This window comes from Meles meles, chromosome 12, assembly GCF_922984935.1.
Source record: "Meles meles chromosome 12, mMelMel3.1 paternal haplotype, whole genome shotgun sequence".
Classification (NCBI taxonomy): Eukaryota; Metazoa; Chordata; class Mammalia; order Carnivora; family Mustelidae; genus Meles; species Meles meles.
In genome coordinates this window covers 74,746,546-74,765,069 of record NC_060077.1, presented here as the reverse complement: position 1 = coordinate 74,765,069, position 18,524 = coordinate 74,746,546, and the positions used below count along the sequence as shown (strand labels likewise).

The 18,524-nt window shown below is 36.9% G+C and overlaps 1 protein-coding gene across 1 annotated transcript in view; it reads right to left on the bottom strand.

Annotated features, from left to right (window-relative positions):
* DCC (DCC netrin 1 receptor) overlaps positions 1 to 18,524 on the bottom strand; it is a 1,182,017-nt gene that overhangs the window by 46,275 nt on the left and 1,117,218 nt on the right. Inside the window, exon 25 of the mRNA XM_046024141.1 lies at positions 17,507 to 17,623. Coding sequence (XP_045880097.1) covers positions 17,507 to 17,623 — 117 coding nt within the window. The remainder of the gene's footprint in view (positions 1 to 17,506; positions 17,624 to 18,524) is intronic.

Genomic DNA, 18,524 nt, shown 5'->3' with positions numbered 1-18,524 from the left:
CCAACAAATTTGACAATCTGGAAGAAATGGATGCATTCCTAGAGACATATAAACTACCACAACTGAACCAGGAAGAAATAGAAAGCCTGAACAGGCCCATCACCAGTAAGGAGATTGAAACAGTCATCAAAAATCTCCAAACAAACAAAAGCCCAGGGCCAGACGGCTTCCCAGGGGAATTCTACCAAACATTTCAAGAAGAACTAATTCCTATTCTCCTGAAACTGTTCCAAAACATAGAAATGGAAGGAAAACTTCCAAACTCATTTTATGAGGCCAGCATCACCTTGATCCCAAAACCAGACAAGGATCCCACCAAAAAAGAGAACTACAGACCAATATCCTTGATGAACACAGACGCAAAAATTCTCGCCAAAATACTAGCCAATAGGATTCAACAGTACATTAAAAGGATTATTCACCACGATCAAGTGGGATTTATTCCAGGGCTGCAGGGTTGGTTCAACATCCGCAAATCAATCAATGTGATAGAACACATTAATAAAAGAAAGAACAAGAACCATATGATACTCTCCATAGATGCTGAAAAAGCATTTGACAAAGTACAGCATCCCTTCCTGATCAAAACTCTTCAAAGTGTGGGGATAGAGGGCACATACCTCAATATTATCAAAGCCATCTATGAAAAACCCACCGCAAATATCATTCTCAATGGAGAAAAACTGAAAGCTTTTCCGTTAAGGTCAGGAACACGGCAGGGATGTCCATTATCACCACTGCTATTCAACATAGTACTAGAAGTCCTAGCCTCAGCAATCAGACAACAAAAAGAAATTAAAGGCATCCAAATTGGTAAAGAAGAAGTCAAACTATCACTCTTCGCAGATGATATGATACTATATGTGGAAAACCCAAAAGACTCCACTCCAAAACTGCTAGAACTTGTACAGGAATTCAGTAAAGTGTCAGGATATAAAATCAATGCACAGAAATCAGTTGCATTTCTGTATACCAACAACAAGACTGAAGAAAGAGAAATTAAGGAGTCAATCCCATTTACAATTGTATCCAAAACTATAAGATACCTAGGAATAAACCTAATCAAAGAGACTAAAAATCTATACACAGAAAATTATAAAGTACTCATGAAAGAAATTGAGGAAGACACAAAAAAATGGAAAAATGTTCCATGCTCCTGGATTGGAAGAATAAATATTGTGAAAATGTCTATGCTACCTAAAGCAATCTACACATTTAATGCAATCCCTATCAAAATACCATCCATTTTTTCAAAGAAATGGAACAAATAATCCTCAAATTTATATGGAACCAGAAAAGACCTCGAATAGCCAAAGGAATATTGAAAAAGAAAGCCAAAGTTGGTGGCATCACAATTCCGGACTTCAAGCTCTATTACAAAGCTGTCATCATCAAGACAGCATGGTACTGGCACAAAAACAGACACATAGATCAGTGGAACAGAATAGAGAGCCCAGAAATAGACCCTCAACTCTATGGTCAACTGATCTTCGACAAAGCAGGAAAGAATGTCCAATGGAAAAAAGACAGCCTCTTCAATAAATGGTGCTGGGAAAATTGGATAGCCACATGCAGAAAAATGAAATTGGACCACTTCCTTACACCACACACGAAAATAGACTCCAAATGGATGAAGGACCTCAATGTGAGAAAGGAATCCATCCAAATCCTTGAGGAGAATGCAGGCAGCAACCTCTTCGGCCTCAGCCGTAGCAACATCTTCCTAGGAACAACGGCAAAGGCAAGGGAAGCAAGGGCAAAAATGAACTATTGGGATTTCATCAAGATCAAAAGCTTTTGCACAGCAAAGGAAACAGTTAACAAAACCAAAAGACAACTGACAGAATGGGAGAAGATATTTGGAAACGACATATCAGATAAAGGGCTAGTATCCAAAATCTATAAGGAACTTAGCAAACTCAACACCCAAAGAACAAACAATCCAATCAAGAAATGGGCAGAGGACATGAACAGACATTTCTGCAAAGAAGACATCCAGATGGCCAACAGACACATGAAAAAGTGCTCCACGTCACTCGGCATCAGGGAAATACAAATCAAAACCACAATGAGATACCACCTCACACCAGTCAGAATGGCTAAAATTAACAAGTCAGGAAATGACAGATGCTGGCGAGGATGTGGAGAAAGGGGAACCCTCCTCCACTGTTGGTGGGAATGCAAGCTGGTGCAACCACTCTGGAAAACAGCATGGAGGTTCCTCAAAATGTTGAAAATAGAACTACCCTATGACCCAGCAATTGCACTACTGGGTATTTACCCTAAAGATACAAACACAGTGATCCGAAGGGGCACGTGTACCCGAATGTTTATAAGCAGCAATGTCTACAATAGCCAAACTATGGAAAGAACCTAGATGTCCATCAACAGATGAATGGATAAAGAAGAGGTGGTATATATACACAATGGAATACTATGCAGCCATCAAAAGAAATGAAATCATGCCATTTGCGACGACGTGGATGGAACTAGAGCGTATCATGCTTAGTGAAATAAGTCAATCGGAGAAAGACAACTATCATATGATCTCCCTGATATGAGGACATGGAGAAGCAACATGGGGGGGTAGGGGGATAGGAGAAGAATAAATGAAACAAGATGGGATTGGGAGGGAGACAAACCATAAATGACTCTTAATCTCACAAAACAAACTGGGGGTTGCTGGGGGGAGGTGGGATTGGGAGAGGGGGAGGGGGCTATGGACATTGGGGAGGGTATGTGCTATCGTGAGTGCTGTGAAGTGTGTAAACCTGGCGATTCACACACCTGTACCCCTGGGGATAAAAATACATTATATGTTTATTAAAAAAAAAAAAAATTTGGAAGGGGAGGCGAACCATAAGAGACTATGGAACTTGAAAAACAACCTGAGGGTTTTGAAGGGTCAGGGGTCGGAGGTTGGGGGAACAGGTGGTGGGTAATGGGGAGGGCACGTTTTGCATGGAGCACTGGGTGTTGTGCAAAAAGAATGAATACTGTTACGCTGAAAAAATAAATAAAATGGAAAAAAAAAAAAAAAGACACCTGCCTCTTCCAGCACCTTACTACAGAGCATTACCCTGAGATTTCGAACTTCCCACAGTTTCAAAGAAAGAAACAATGAATCGAGTCACTGCAAATCCACATTAAGGCTCTCTGGTTTTTGTTTTGTTTTGTTTTCTTTTTGCCTTTTTCTCCCTCCTAAGCAAGAACTGTGGCATTAGAATATGTTGGGTTGTTTAGAAAATGAATATGTTGTGTAAAGTGAGCAATGGAAATAGGAATTTTCTGTTACTTCCGTGAAAGAATGTAATGCTCTTGAGAGAGAGTCTGGAGAGAAAAAAAGCAATAATCATATTTAAGATTCTTATTTAAATAATCATATTTGAGATTTTTATTTAAATGGGAAGAAAATGCCTTTGAACAGCAAAACAGTACAATTTAGTGACACATTAATTTACATATAACTAAATGTTGTCTGGGAATACCAAACAGTTTTTAGTGGTACTGGCTTAAACCCACAGATCAATATCTTACATAATATATCCTAGGTGTATTGAGCATTATTCAATATCTATTAAACTATGTCACATTATAAAATATTGACTCTGATTGCAGTCACTCTTCATCTCACATCATCTTATAAAATGTTTAGAATTCCCTACTTCTTATTAACAAAAACTACAATCTAGATACTAGAATGATCTTCAGCAGTATATTTCCATTATATCAATAAAATTAGTTCTATTATATGCATTATTTTTATTTAATTATGCTGTAATGCCAATTACTGGGGTTTAACATGCATGAGCATGCTCATTTACCACAGGAAAACCTTTCTTTTTATCATATTACTCTTACATAAGTAACTTCATGGTCATTGATATGGATTATATTGCATTATTTTAAATTAGTTAGAAACAACATGTAGATTTAAAAATATTTTTTCTAACTTAACATGAAGATTCATTACATTAAACATAAACACTTTCAATCAAAAGGACTGCTTCTAGTAAAATAGCTTTTGAAATTGCATTCTGGAATTTATTTTTCAGTGTATTTATAATATTCCTTGAAATATATGTTAACATGTTTATTTGAATTGAAAAATTGAAAAAAGCATTGGTTTCGCAATAAGGACTAACTTTTAAGTAGGTTAAATGATTATAGATTTTAAGAGAATAAAAATATTTTTCAAAAAAATTATATTGGTAACAGTATATTGTAAGTGATGCTTCAATGTTTCCAATCCTGTCATAATATATGGTATTATATGAAGTACTTCATGGAAAAAATTTGAAGATGTATTCTATAATTACTCTGTAAATCTTGATGAAGTTTCTTATGGATGTACCTCTTAAAAATGAGAAAACAAATAATTTGAATGAGTAACAAATACTTATGAGAAGTCAGGCAGTTTCTAAAATTTTTACTTCCAGCATAACTGGAGGATGACTGGAGGAAATATTATGAAAAATAACTTCAGATGAGAGTTCCCAGTATGATTCTGGAATGTAATTTGGAGGTTCAAATCATTGAGTGCTATAAATATCTCATTGTTGTAACACTCACGCACACATATATACAAACAAAGTTTCTCAGTGTTTAGGTGAATAAAACACTGGAATAGAATTGATACAAAAAGTAACATTCATCCATAAATGTATGCAATAATTGTACAGAAAAAGCCTCATTTGTGTCTTAAGTGATAGAATGCTAATAAAATCTTACTTTATACACAATTGTACAGAAATACTAATTGTAATGTTAACCCTAAAGAAAAAAACCTCGGCAGTTAAACCTAAACTTATGCTCACATAAGTTTATAATAATAAACAAATAATTTCAGTTTATTAAAATATTGTATTACAAAGAAATAAGATAGATGACCAATAAAAGACATAAAGACAGATTATATTTGCATATTATTCTGTTGGGAGAATGAATTGTAGATACCAGTTCAAGGAGAAACATGTGTAAATTTTGTTTTTTTTTTTAAGTCCACCAACTTTTTTTTTTTTTAAGATTTTATTTATTTGACAGAGAGAGAGAGAGAGAGACTGCAAGAGAGGGGGAGTAGGAGGGGGGAAGCAGGCTTCCTGATGAACAGGGAGCCCGATGTGGGGCTTGATCCCAGGACCCTGGGATCACGACCTCAACCAGAGGCAGACGAATAATAACTGAGCCATCCAGGTGCTCCAAATTTTTCTCTGTTAAAGAGAAGCTTCCCCATATATTTTGTAAATGGATGATGGTGGATATCAAATTGCTATGGTATTTCTGTGCATTTGGATTTATGTAAAAGAGTAGGATACCAAAGAACTTACAGATACTTATAACGAAGTGTTTTAAATGTTAAATTAAAATTTAATTTTAATTTCACAGATACTTATAACAAAGTGTTTTGAATGTAAATTAAAAATGCTTGAGGTGTTACAAAGTTTTCTAAATTATTTTTGGGAAGAGTTGAATGAAAATTTGAAAATAAGTGGTATATAGCACAATGTCTTTAAAGATATTTTATAAAGAGTAAATTGTGGGTAAACAAACACATGAAAGGACTCCAGAAAAAGGAAAAGAAAAAAAAGATGACAAGGAAAAAATATAAAAAGAATCAGAGACTCAAGCCAGATATTAGCTAAATGATTATCAATCTCTTAAAGAAAGAGGTTATAATTTTGTAGTCTTTCTCTCACAGTACAGTGCTAGAGATACTTTATATTTTTCAAGTGAGTTAATAAGAAGGATTTTCTAGAAGTAATATTTTGAAATCTGTCATTTTAACCCCCTGGAGACTATTGAAGTGGTTTGATATATTATTTAGTTTCCTGGGGTGTACAGTTACTATAGTAATAATAGTAATAATAATGGACTTGAATACATTTGTAAATAAGAGCCATATGATAACATAATGTCTATATTCAGGAAACTTAAACTCTCAGTCTCCCAGGCAGTCAGTTTAATGATTTCACCCATCTTACTGATCAAATGGGATCACTGCATAGTCATTAGTGTTGATTGCCAGATTGTAAAGCTGTCTCTGGATTGACAATTTTTACCCATAAATAAATGTGACAATGATAGTTTTCCTTAGATATAGAAGGCATCCACTCCACAAATTGTGCACATTTCCTTATCAATATTATTATGTGAACATACCCAATATTTTATAATACATTTAGAAAAAGAATTTCATAAATATCTCCTTGGAGTTGGAGTTCAATAAACTTGAATAGAAAAACATAAAATAATTTGGCAAGCCACAGAACATAAACTCAGAGAACTAAGAGAAACCAAGAGACTAAATTTATATTCCAGTTTCAAGTCTTTCATTATGGAAGAAAGGAATTTTCCTTTCTAGTTTTTGCATTTTCACTACTGACCTGGGTACAAATGGCTCGCAAATAATAAAAGTTCTTTAAAAAATAATAAACCTATTGTATGTTTCTGGGTCTCAACAATTCCCATTGTTCTGTTCCCTAGACTGAAATAGAATAGTCTGTATTCCAAAGCATTGGTTTTGAAGTATTTTGATTCATGATTCATTTCTGAAAGGGCACAGAAGTCTACACCTACTTAGAAGATGGTTGTTGCACAAATCATCATTCTAAAGTAAGCTGGATACAACACTATGTACTGAAATGCCATTTGGTATTTTTCTCCTACATGTCAGGGTTGAGAGCCGGAAACACACACACACACACACACACACACACACACACACACACACACACATTCTCTCTCTCTCTCTCTCTCTCCCTCACACTACAGTTCAAAGCATTCACTGCACTGCTATGTTTATGTAAAACAACTCAGAAACCGATATCATCAAGAATTTTCAATAAATCTCTGCTCTGTGGTCAAATATGACAAGAAATCTGCTCTGACACAGCTTGCTGACAATTGAATTTATATCTCACACTGATGCACAAAGATTTTTCAAGCAGAAATTCCCTCACCGAATTACTTAGCTCTTTGAACAGGGTATATTGATACTGGAAAGCTTTTACAACATTCTTAAAAATGTGGACACTAAATACAATCTACAGGAAATCTAAAGTAGAGATTTTTTTTAAGCTACGATTTTAAGAAATAAAACCCTCTGTAGGTATTTCTCAACATGGTACTTGACAGTTGAGGAGGAGAGGTAGAAAAATTAGAGTAAAGATAACATTTTGAAGTGAAAAGAATTTAACTGAAATGATTTCTCATTCTACCTCTCCTTACTATGTCTTTTCTGCGATGATCTATATAACATCTGGACTCTTTGGAAATTTAGTGTCTACTGCCTTTAATAAATATTTTCATCTCCTTCACATTTTCAGGTGGTTCTTTAACAAACAGTCACGGAATATCCACAAACACCACCATTATCCTCATACTGCCCTTAGGAAATGTATGAATATTCACAAATGTGTGTTCTGTCAACATGGTGGTAGAGCCCAAGCACTGAGGTCAAACTGCCTGGGTTCATGATCTAGTTACAGCCAAGATCTGAGACACCTCTGATAAAGTCCCACTGCATGGTGTTCACATCCTTGTGGAGTTCCCTAACACATTTCACCAGGGTTGGTCTGGTGACCAATGGAATGCAGCACAAATGCAGAAGAAACTCCACTTTTCAAAATCAGGTTAACAACGAAGATACACAAATGGCCAACAGACACATGGAAAATGCTCAGTATTACTTGGCATCAGGAAAATACAAATCAAAACCACGATGAGATACCACAGTGAGCTATCACATCACATCACATCACATCAGTCAGAATGGCTAAAATGAACAACTCAAGAAACAACAAATGTCGGTGAGGTTGCAGAGAAACTGTTGTACTGTTGGTGGGAATGCAAACTGATGCAGCCACTCTGGAAAACACTATGGGGATGCCTCAGAAAGTTAAAAATAGTGCTACCCTATGACCTAGCAATTGCACTACTAAGTATGTATTGAAAGGATAGAAACATAGTGATCTGAAATGGCTCCTGCACCCCAATATTTATAGTAGCGATGTCCATAATAGCCAAAACACGAAAAGAACCTAGATGTCCATCAACAAATGAATGGTTAGAGATGATGTGGTTTATATACAATGGAATATTACTCAGCCATCCAAAAGAATGAAATCTTGCCATTTGCAACAAAGTGGATGGAACCAGAGGGTATTATGCTAAGTGAAATAAGTCAGCCAGAGAAAGACAAATACCATACGATTTTACTCCCAAGTGGAATTTAAGAAGCAAAACACGTGAACATTGGAGAAAGGAAGGAAAAATAAAATAAGATGAAAACAGAGGGAGGCAAACCACAAAAGACTTAATTATAGGAAACAAACTGAGGGTTGCTGGCGGGGAGGTGTGTGGAATGATGGGGTAACTGGCTGAGGGCATTAAGGAGGGTACTTGAAGTAATGAGCACTGGGTGTTATATGCAACTGATGAATCACTAAATTCTACCTCTGAAACTAATAATGCAGTCTATGTTAATTAAATTGAATTTAAATTAAAAAGTAAAAAAAAAACTTTGTTCTCTGAAAAATGACATTGTTATATGAAAGCATTCATTAAAATTGGTTTTCTGGTTTGAAATAAAAGACATAAAAAGAAAAAAATTGTCCTCTCCCTCACTCTTTTATTTTTATTTTTTTTTAAAGATTTTTTTAAATTTACTTGTCTCAGAGAGAGCACAAGCAGGGGAAGGGGAGAGGCAGAGCTTCCTGGTGAGTGAGGAGCCCGATGCAGAACTTGATCCCAGGACCTGGGATCATGACCTGAGCCAAAGGCAGATGCTTAATCAACTGAGCCACCCAGACACCCTTAAATGGTAGGTTTTAACTCAAATTTGAACCTGAGGGAAATGTGATGCTAAGATTTTTTTTTTTAATATTTTATTTATTTGACAGAGAGAAATCACAAGTAGGCAGAGAGGCAGGCAGAGAGAGAGAGGAAGAAGCAGGCTCCCTGCGGAGCAGAGAGCCCAATGTGGGGCTCGATCCCAGGACCCTGGGATCATGACCTGAGCCGAAGGCAGAGGCTTTAACCCACTGAGCCACCCAGGAGCCCCTGATGCTAAGATTTTTGAGATTAGACAGGAAAAGTCTTCCCCGGCAGGGGAACATAACTGGAATTATGATTATAAAACAAAATCTAGGTTGGTAGAATTACCAAATTTTTGTTCTGTCCTTCATGAGCTAAAGGAAGGCCTCATTTATTTAGACCTAGCCAGCCTGGAGATGAGGTGTGATATGGAAGTGACCACAGGGTGGCCATGAGGATGTACCGAGATCAGAGGGAGGACCCTGTGAGCAGGGGACTTGGAAACCTTTAGTGGCTCCTTCAGCCTTTCTCCCTTCTGTCTGACCTTCTCAACTGAGATTTTCTTCAACAAGATACAGCTAGAAGTCTGGAAATCTGAAGTAGTAAACATTCAAGTGTACATGTCGATACCATCAGTATCAGACAGAAGATGAGACCACAGGAAAGGGAGCCTCTGATCTGGGCCTGAAGGAATCCTTTGAGATGAGCTTGAGTCACCACACTGGTCCCTTTTCTGCAGATCTCTGACTTTCTCAATACACGGTGAGGATATCTGCTTTAGTCTTCTATAAGTTACCCCAGACTGCCCAAAAGACTTACTCAGATGAGAAAGGTCTTGGTAAAAGATGGGATATTTTGTTGTAGAAATCTCTAAGACATTAAGACACAAATCTTAAAAAGCAAGGGATTCTTATTTTTCATACTGCTTTAGGAAGCTTTTCCAAAAGCTATGTTTGTATTCTTTTGTATTCCATCACCCAAAATTTTTTACCTTTACCAGTTCTTCATCAGAAATATTCTGATTATTTATGTATCTCTGATAAACCATTTTTTTTGCTTTGCAAAATCCTCCCTAAAAACACAATTGCATACTCCCAGAGGTACCCTTTTGAGCTTAAAGGCCATATCTTGACTTTGTCTGCACAATCCTACAGACCTGCTGATTTTGCTAATCCAGTGGAATTACCAATCAATTGATTTCATTTAATAAGTCATTTGCTTATGGAACAATGAAGAAACAACCTCTGGGTTTTCAACTCTCATTCATTAACAACTGCTCTGCAAAGCCATTTACACAGCACTGTGGGACCTAGAGAGAAACATAAAAATACTACCTCTTGCAGAAACTCATAGTAAGAAGAAGAATGAAGTATGCCCTTCAAGAGTCAAAGAACAAATTTTGCTCTTAATAATGTAATGATCAAATTATTATTTGGAATCACAAACATATTAAACAGTGACCTCATTTCTAATGCAAATTTAAATGAGCTTTTAACTTTCTCTTTCTTGCCACTGCTCCCATGGTTCTGAATAGTTGAAAACTTGTATGTGTTGGTATTTACAATGGTCCCAGAACAGTTGTTTGCACTCATTATTCCTAAGAAAATCACTCTTGGTCAGATGTGGGCATTCACAGGGCCTGCAGGGTGATGGAATGATTGCCCAGTTCTACAATCTGTTAAGTAAGGACCAGTCTTAGGATACTGGCTTCTTACACCATGAATCCAAGGCTCACACAAGGATTCTGACTTAGAAGCAAATGTTTCAGAGGTTACAAGTATCCTCATATGTGGGTATAAGATGGCCTTCTGGTAGCACGATGCCTCGAGCCAACAAAACTCTGGTTTTTAAAATCTGCTTTTTCTCATGCAGCTTTATTTCACTTCTTAATAGCTTCTCCAACCCATCATTTGAGTTTTGCAATCAAGTGACTAAAGCAGATGGTGGGAATGGGGGGAAAGAAAGAGTTGGCTTTCACAGTAAATGCTCTAGAAAGCCCCAAACCAATAGTCATAAGCAGGTCCTAAGCTATCAAAAAAGAAAAACTCTATGCCTTCCTTTGCCTCAGTCTTTTTACTAGATGCTTCAGGCCACTTTTTTGACACTTCTTTTTCCTTTAAGAGCTGATGGTATATTTTTTCTCTCAAAGATGTACAGAAAAAAATGAAATTCAATAAAATTCTGCCTAATAAACTCTCATACATTAAATTATCAGAATTCTTTTTAACTCATGTGATCTTAAAGGCCATCTGCTTCAATCCAAATCTCTCCTAGTTCTGATTCCCCTCCAGCACTTTCCACAAGAAAACACAAGTTGAAAATGGAAAGGGGATCCAAGGTCGAACAAATACTTATGTTCCATCAAGTAATAAAATACTAGAAATGTAAGTAAATCTACATCTTTCCAGGAATGGCTCTTAGCCAAAGAAGTTGCTCGCCCAAGATTATACCCCAGAACTTACGGGGGTTTGGGGGAAAGCCTGCATCAAAATCCAGACAAAGATTGGAGACCAAGTCCAGAAGCCTCCTTTGGGACAACTCTGAAGGACGATCCATCAGTAGAGCAACCTGTGGGGTCAGCTGAAATCCCCATTAAACTGCACCACCAATTCCATTTCTCCCTCCTCCCAATCCTGCATCCTTTACCCTCTCAGGTATTATTCCAGAAAGCACTTGCTAATAAACTGCCTGATTTGAAATTCTGTCTCAGAGTCTGATTCCTGGAAACCGAGCATCTGACCCTTATATAGGCGTTACAAATTCAGGAAAGTTAGACTTGATGCTCCTGATTTCTTATAAGTAATTTCATATGTAATATAATTCTTCTGGCCTTTGTAAAAATAGTCAGTCTTTGCCACCATTTTACAACAAAGTGCACTGGATCCTAAAATCAAATACCTGGGTTCTCTTGCCTGTGTTCTGAGCTGGTATGCTTCTCGCAAGCATTAGCTTATGTAGCTGTGAAATGTGTTTAGGGGTAAGAAGTCACATATGCCACATCATGTTTTCAACCAATTGTCTACATTATCGTAGACAAACTGATTTTTGCGCTCCAATGAAACTAAATACATTTCCCCACGGATTTGAAAAAACGAAAAACCACTTCAGATAGTCTATATTTGATCTGCTAATTTAGAGTTTATAGAGCATGATGAGAAATGTCAAGGAAGAGGGGAAAAATAGTCTTACAAAACTAATGATTCTTAAGTGGAACAACAAACAGCTTCATACCCGTGACTAGAAATCAGCATGGCGCTATGATGTGGTTTATACAAGCCTTGATAGAGAAGACTTGATAAATCTAAAGAACCGCAAGTGGGGCCATCAGAAAATGCATCTTCTATTCTGCATGAAATCATTGCTCTGCCAAGATAGAGATCTACAATTTGTTCAGCAGAGCTATCTAAAGCCCATCCATCATGTCAGTTGCAAAGAGCCTATTTTATTTATTAGAAAGCTGAAGAATTTATTTTAAAATCAACTTTGATTATACGTTGAAGTAATTTCCTTTCATTAGATCGAGTTTTGCCAACACAGAGCTTGGAGATGACAAAGAATATAATGTGACAAAGTTATTTCAAAAGGTGTATTTTCTATCAATTCTTCATTTCTTATTGGAATTTTATTTAAGTATAATATATGTACTGGAAACTTGGAATATCCAAAGTAGGGCTCAGTGATTTTCCAAAGTGAAATGCCTTGTAACCATATCCAGGGGATGAAACAGAACATTATCAGAAGTTTTCCTTGTTCTCTTCCGGTCACTCACTAATCACTTCGCATCAAGAGTAACTCCTCTTCAGAATTCTAACCCCATAGATCACTTTGCCAGTTTTTAAATTTTACATAAGTTGAATCACACAGATATGTTAAGTTTCTGTCTTACAATCTATTCTTTGTGGCATTTTAGTTTGTTGAATGATGCATGGCACCCCACTGTGTGAATATGTCACAATGTAATAAAGATGTGACATGAGGAGAAGGACTGCACACACGTTCTTGTATGTGTCTTTCGATGAACATATTACGTTTTTCTGCTGGGTAGATAGAGAAGAGCAAAATAGGTAAAAGAACAGGGTCGCTGGGTTACAAAGTCCTTATACATTTTGCAAAGCTATTTAAGTGTTTAAAATAATATGCCCACATTATATGATAATTTAAAAAAATAACAGCAAAATTAATTGCTGGTCATTTCAGGGCCCCCATTCATGTAGAGTAGGACTCTAGGAATAAGGAAAGTTTTGTCGTTTTAGGCAAGAAAATAGAGCAACCCAGAGCTCCAGGTGACAACATAAGGCAGCACCGTGTGGTAGCCAGATCAAGCTCAGGTTTCGGGTTCATACTCTCAGAATCTTAGTTTGCCTGTTTGTAAACTGGAGGTGCTATTGTCAAAAAAATCTTAAAAAAAAAAAAAAGGATACCAATAATACAAGGCATTCAAGGCATCCTTATACTTGAGAAAGCAGTATCTCATAGAAGCTCAGAGGTTGCCCAGGTATCGCCTGGTGAGTCAGTAAGCTATCTGAGTCTTTCTTTGCTGTCTGCAAAATCAGGATAATCTTACCACATGATAATGTTGTGAGGACTTAATGAAATAGTAATTAGCAAGGTATTTAGCAAGTGAATAATATTCAGAAATTCTCAATATTTGTTAGATTTCATTTCATTTTTCCTACTTTCTAAGCTCATTATTTCATTTCCTATTTAACAAAAATAATTTTAATTGCCCTTAATATATCATAAAATCTTATTAGAGTATTTTCTAACTGTAGCCAATTTAAAAAAAGTTCCCTAAACTCATGTGTTACAAATAGAAGGCATTCTTATAAAGCATTTACTTATTCATTCAGTCATTTGACAGATATTTAGCAAGCACCAATTTTGTGCTAGTATTGAGCTATACAATGTATGAATGTGAAGATGAATTAGATACATTCCTTCCCCATCATGAAGTAATTCACAATCTGTTAGAAGAGGAAAGATTTGGACTTGAATACCTAAGCATATGAGGCAGCATTATCTATAATTAATGCCACAAATGCATTAGAAAGAAATGTTATTCAAACATGAGAAAGGAAGCCATCATTTTTGGATACAACATTCAGAAGAAAGAATTTATGAGAGTATCACTTTGAGAGTGATGCATACAACTTTGTTAGATAGAGAGCCAATGAGTCATTCCAAAAGGAGAGCAATGTTCAGAGGGAAAAAAAACAAAGAAAGGGCAATTATATTTATGGACTGGCAATTAGTCTAGCCTGACAGGAGTCTCAAATATATCTGTATATCTTTCTATATCTATCTATCTATCTATCTATCTATCTATTATCTATCCATCCATCCATCCAACCAACCATCCATCCATCCATCCATCCATCCATCCATCCATCCATCCATCTATCCCTCCATGTAGGCATAGCAACAGGAGAGTAGTTTCAGATGTGAGATGCTCAGTGGTTCGTGGTTATTTTTTCTTAACAGACAATGGGGAGACTTTGCAAAAATTTATAGAATGAATGCCTTATTTAAGTTGTTTTAGTAAGACGTCTAAGAAGCAGGATACATAGCCATCTGGAAGATGTTAGAAAGGCCTAAGACTCATTATGAAGCTGTTTGACAATTCAGGTGTGAGGTCATGAAGAAGAGAATTAATATTTGACTCTGGGGAATAGGAAGGTAGCTAGGGATTGAAAAGACACAGTAGAAGAAAAATCAAATCAACAATTTATGGGAACTTACTGGATAAGGAAGTTATGCATAGAACATAAAGGTCCATGGAAGATTTTTTTTTTTTTAATTTGAGTATAGTTGACCCATGAAGTACAATGATTTTTAAGAAGAAAACTATAGAAGATTAGCACATACAGAACTTTGTTGTAAGAGGAAAGTAGTTGGAGGGTTACAGCGCCTCTCTATGTAGTAAAAGGAATGAAAGAAGGACAATGGCTTCACAGAGTAGTACAGCAGGGAGCTTAGTGATTAGGAGCTCAGAACTCTGAAGCCAGACCTTCTGAGTCCAAATTCTGGTTCTGCAGCTTCGTTGCTGTATGACTAAAAGCTAGGTACTTAAAGTTTCTAAGCCTCAGTTCTCTTATTAGTGAAATAGGCATACTAATTATATCTAACCCATGAGTTGAACAGTTGGAATTCATTACAAATTCCATAAAAATTTTTGTACTTATTAGAGTAAGACTGAGAGCTCTATTAGAGCATGGAGGAAACATGATATCTAGTAAAGTAGAAAGAAGCAGCTATTAATTCATTCACCTAATTTGTCTCCACTGGAGCCTGCCAATTGTGCCAGGCTCTGTCCTGAGCATTGAGGATATGAGGTGTGTTTTTGTTTGTTTGTTTGTTTGTTTAAGATTTTATATATTTATTTTAGAGACAGGGTGTGTGTGAGAGAGAGAGATTACTATCAGGGAGAAGGGGTAGAGAGAGAAGCAGACACTCCATTGAGCAGAGACCCCGATGCAGGACTCGATCCCAGGATCCTGGGATCATGACCTGAGCCGGAGGTAGACACTTAACCAACAGAGCCACCCAGGGTCCCCAAAGATATGAGGTGATCAAAGAGGCAAAATCTCTACTCTCACAGAGTCTACAATATGGGGATCACACAATAAACAAGCAAACACAAAAATGCAAGCATGATGGTCATCCACATTAATAAAGATGGTCATCCACATTAATAATAATTAATAAAGCAGAATAAATAGAACAGAGAGTGACCCAAACTGCTGTGTTAGACAATGGTTAGGGAAGACCTGTGGTGGTGGCCATTGAACACAGACTTGAATGAAAAAAAAAAAAGCCATGTAATCAGGGAAATACAAATCAAAACCACAATGAGATATCACCTCACACCAGTCAAAATGGCTAAAATTAACAAGTCAGGAAATGACAGATGCTGGCGAGGATGCGGAGAAAGGGGAACCCTCCTCCACTGTTGGTGGGAATGCAAGCTGGTGCAACCACTCTGGAAAACAGCATGGAAGTTCCTCAAAATGTTGAAAATAGAGCTACCCTATGACCCAGCAATTGCACTACTGGGTATTTCCCTAAAGATACAAACATAGTGATCCGAAGGGGCACGTGTACCCGAATGTTTATAAGCAGCAATGTCTACAATAGCCAAACTATGGAAAGAACCTAGATGTCCATCAACAGATGAATGGATAAAGAAGATGTGGTATATACACAATGGAATACTATGCAGCCATCAAAAGAAATGAAATCATGCCATTTGCGACGACGTGGATGGAACTAGAGCGTATCATGCTTAGTGAAATAAGTCAATTGGAGAAAGACAACTATCATATGATCTCCCTGATATGAGGACATGGAGAAGCAACATGGGGGGGTAGGGGGATAGGAGAAGAATAAATGAAACAAGATGGGATTGGGAGGGAGACAAACCATAAATGACTCTTAATCTCACAAAACAAACTGGGGGTTGCTGGGGGGAGGTGGGATTGGGAGAGGGGGAGGGGGCTATGGACATTGGGGAGGGTAAGTGCTATCGTGAGTGCTGTGAAGTGTGTAAACCTGGCGATTCACAGACCTGTACCCCTGGGGATAAAAATACATTATATGTTTATTAAAAAAAAAAAATTTGGAAGGGGAGGCGAACCATAAGAGACTATGGACTCTGAAAAACAACCTGAGGGTTTTGAAGGGTCAGGGGTGGGAGGTTGGGGGAACAGGTGGTGGGTAATAGGGAGGGCACGTTTTGCATGGAGCACTGGGTGTTGTGCAAAAACAATGAATACTGTTACACTGAAAAAAATAAATAAAATGGAACAAAAAAAAAGCCATGTAAATACCTATGAAAAGAAATCCAGGGAAAGAGAACAGCAAGTGAGTTTGAATGTGTGCTATGATCCAAAGAACAGAGAGGAAGGGTATGAGGCTGAAATGGATTAGAGTAGTAGCAGGAGTTGACGTGAGGGATGTGTCCAGAAGTTTTATCACACGGGCCTGTAGGACATGGTAAAATCATGGATTTTATTCTACATTTGATGGGAAGTCAAAGTGACATGATCTCATTCACACATTGTAAGGCTGCTTTGTAGATAACTTACTGTAGGGGAAAGAACTAAAGAAAAGGGACTAGTTACAAGCTTAGAGCTATAGTCTATAATCTGAAATGGTTGGTAGTGGCATAGTTTAGGACAGAGCAGTAGAGATGGGAAGAAGGTTGGATTTGGGACAGGTATTGTAAGCAAGAACTGTAAGATTGATGACTGGGGCGCCTGGGTGGCTCAGTGGGTTAAAGCCTCTGCCTTCGGCTTAGATCATGATCCCAGAGTTCTGGGATCAAGCCCCACATCGGGCTCTCTGCTCAGCAGGGAGCCTGCTTGCACCTCTCTGCCTACTTGTGATCTCTGTCTGTCAAATAAATAAATAAAATCTTTTAAAAAAAAGATTGATGATAGATTTAATTTGGGATGTGATGAAACTTGGATAAAAGAGCATGAAACTCGAGTTTTGAACAAAAATAAATGGATGAACCGTAGCACTTATTGAAACAGGGAAAACAGAAGGAGGATCAAATTTGGAGGCAGAGAAAGGGAATTATGAAAAGCAAGATTTCCTTTCTAAAACTCTAAATATTTTTGATAATTTGATACAGAAAAGATGAAAACAGAAAACACTTTATTTCTTCTTTGTGGTACCAATCTTTACCCACCAGGATTGTTGGACTGGGCATCCATAGGAATCATAAGCTTGGCTCGAGTGGCTCGTCGTGCAGCCAGTGACCTTTCCAGAGTGGACATGGAGCTCCCTGCTTCTTCAGTGTCTTGACCTACAGGAAAAACAATATTCCTGAGAGACACACCTTCTTCAATGTTGTGATACTTTACATAATTTCTAGCTAGGCACACTGATGCCTTTTTCATTTTATTCAGGTTTTAAATTATTATATCTACTTTCTTGGTTACCCAATCAATACAGTCTCATTGCACAAACATTAATACAATTTACCATAACCCCGTTATTCAGAAAGAACCATTATTCATGTTTTGTTCTGCACAAGGTTTGCCTATGTGTTTAAATGGAAAGTCCAAAGGTAGATATTAACATGCATATTTTGCACTTAAGTGGCATTTCATCATACATACTCTTTTGTTACCGTCTTAGGAAAATACTAAGAACATCTTTCTCTGTCAAGTCAGTTTTATAACATTTATTTATTTATTTTAAACCACTCATACTTCTATATTCATGAGCATCACCCATTTTATTTTATTTATTTAGTTTTATTTTTTTAAGCACACTGGATGCCCGATGTGGGGCTTGAACTTGTGACCCCATGATCAAGAGTCACATGCTCTATTGACTGAGCCAGCCAGGTGCCCCAGTTTTATCATTTTTAACAGTTCCATAGCTATCTCGTTGTATGAATTTACCACAATTTACGCAACTAGTACTTAAGGCCCAAAGGCATTATATCTTATGATAAAAACACAGGGAATGAACTATATTTTTCAAAAGTAAGGCTAGGTATATTTATATAAATTTATTATGATTCCATAAAATATCACACTAAAGAATCACCAAAAATAAAAAGAAATATATGTGTAGATTTAAAATGTTAACAAAAGTATATGTTGAAAACAATAAAACTGAAGTTCTGAAGAGCACCATATGTGCCCATTTGTGTAATACACATATAAAGGCATATTGTGTATATCCACATTTCTTTG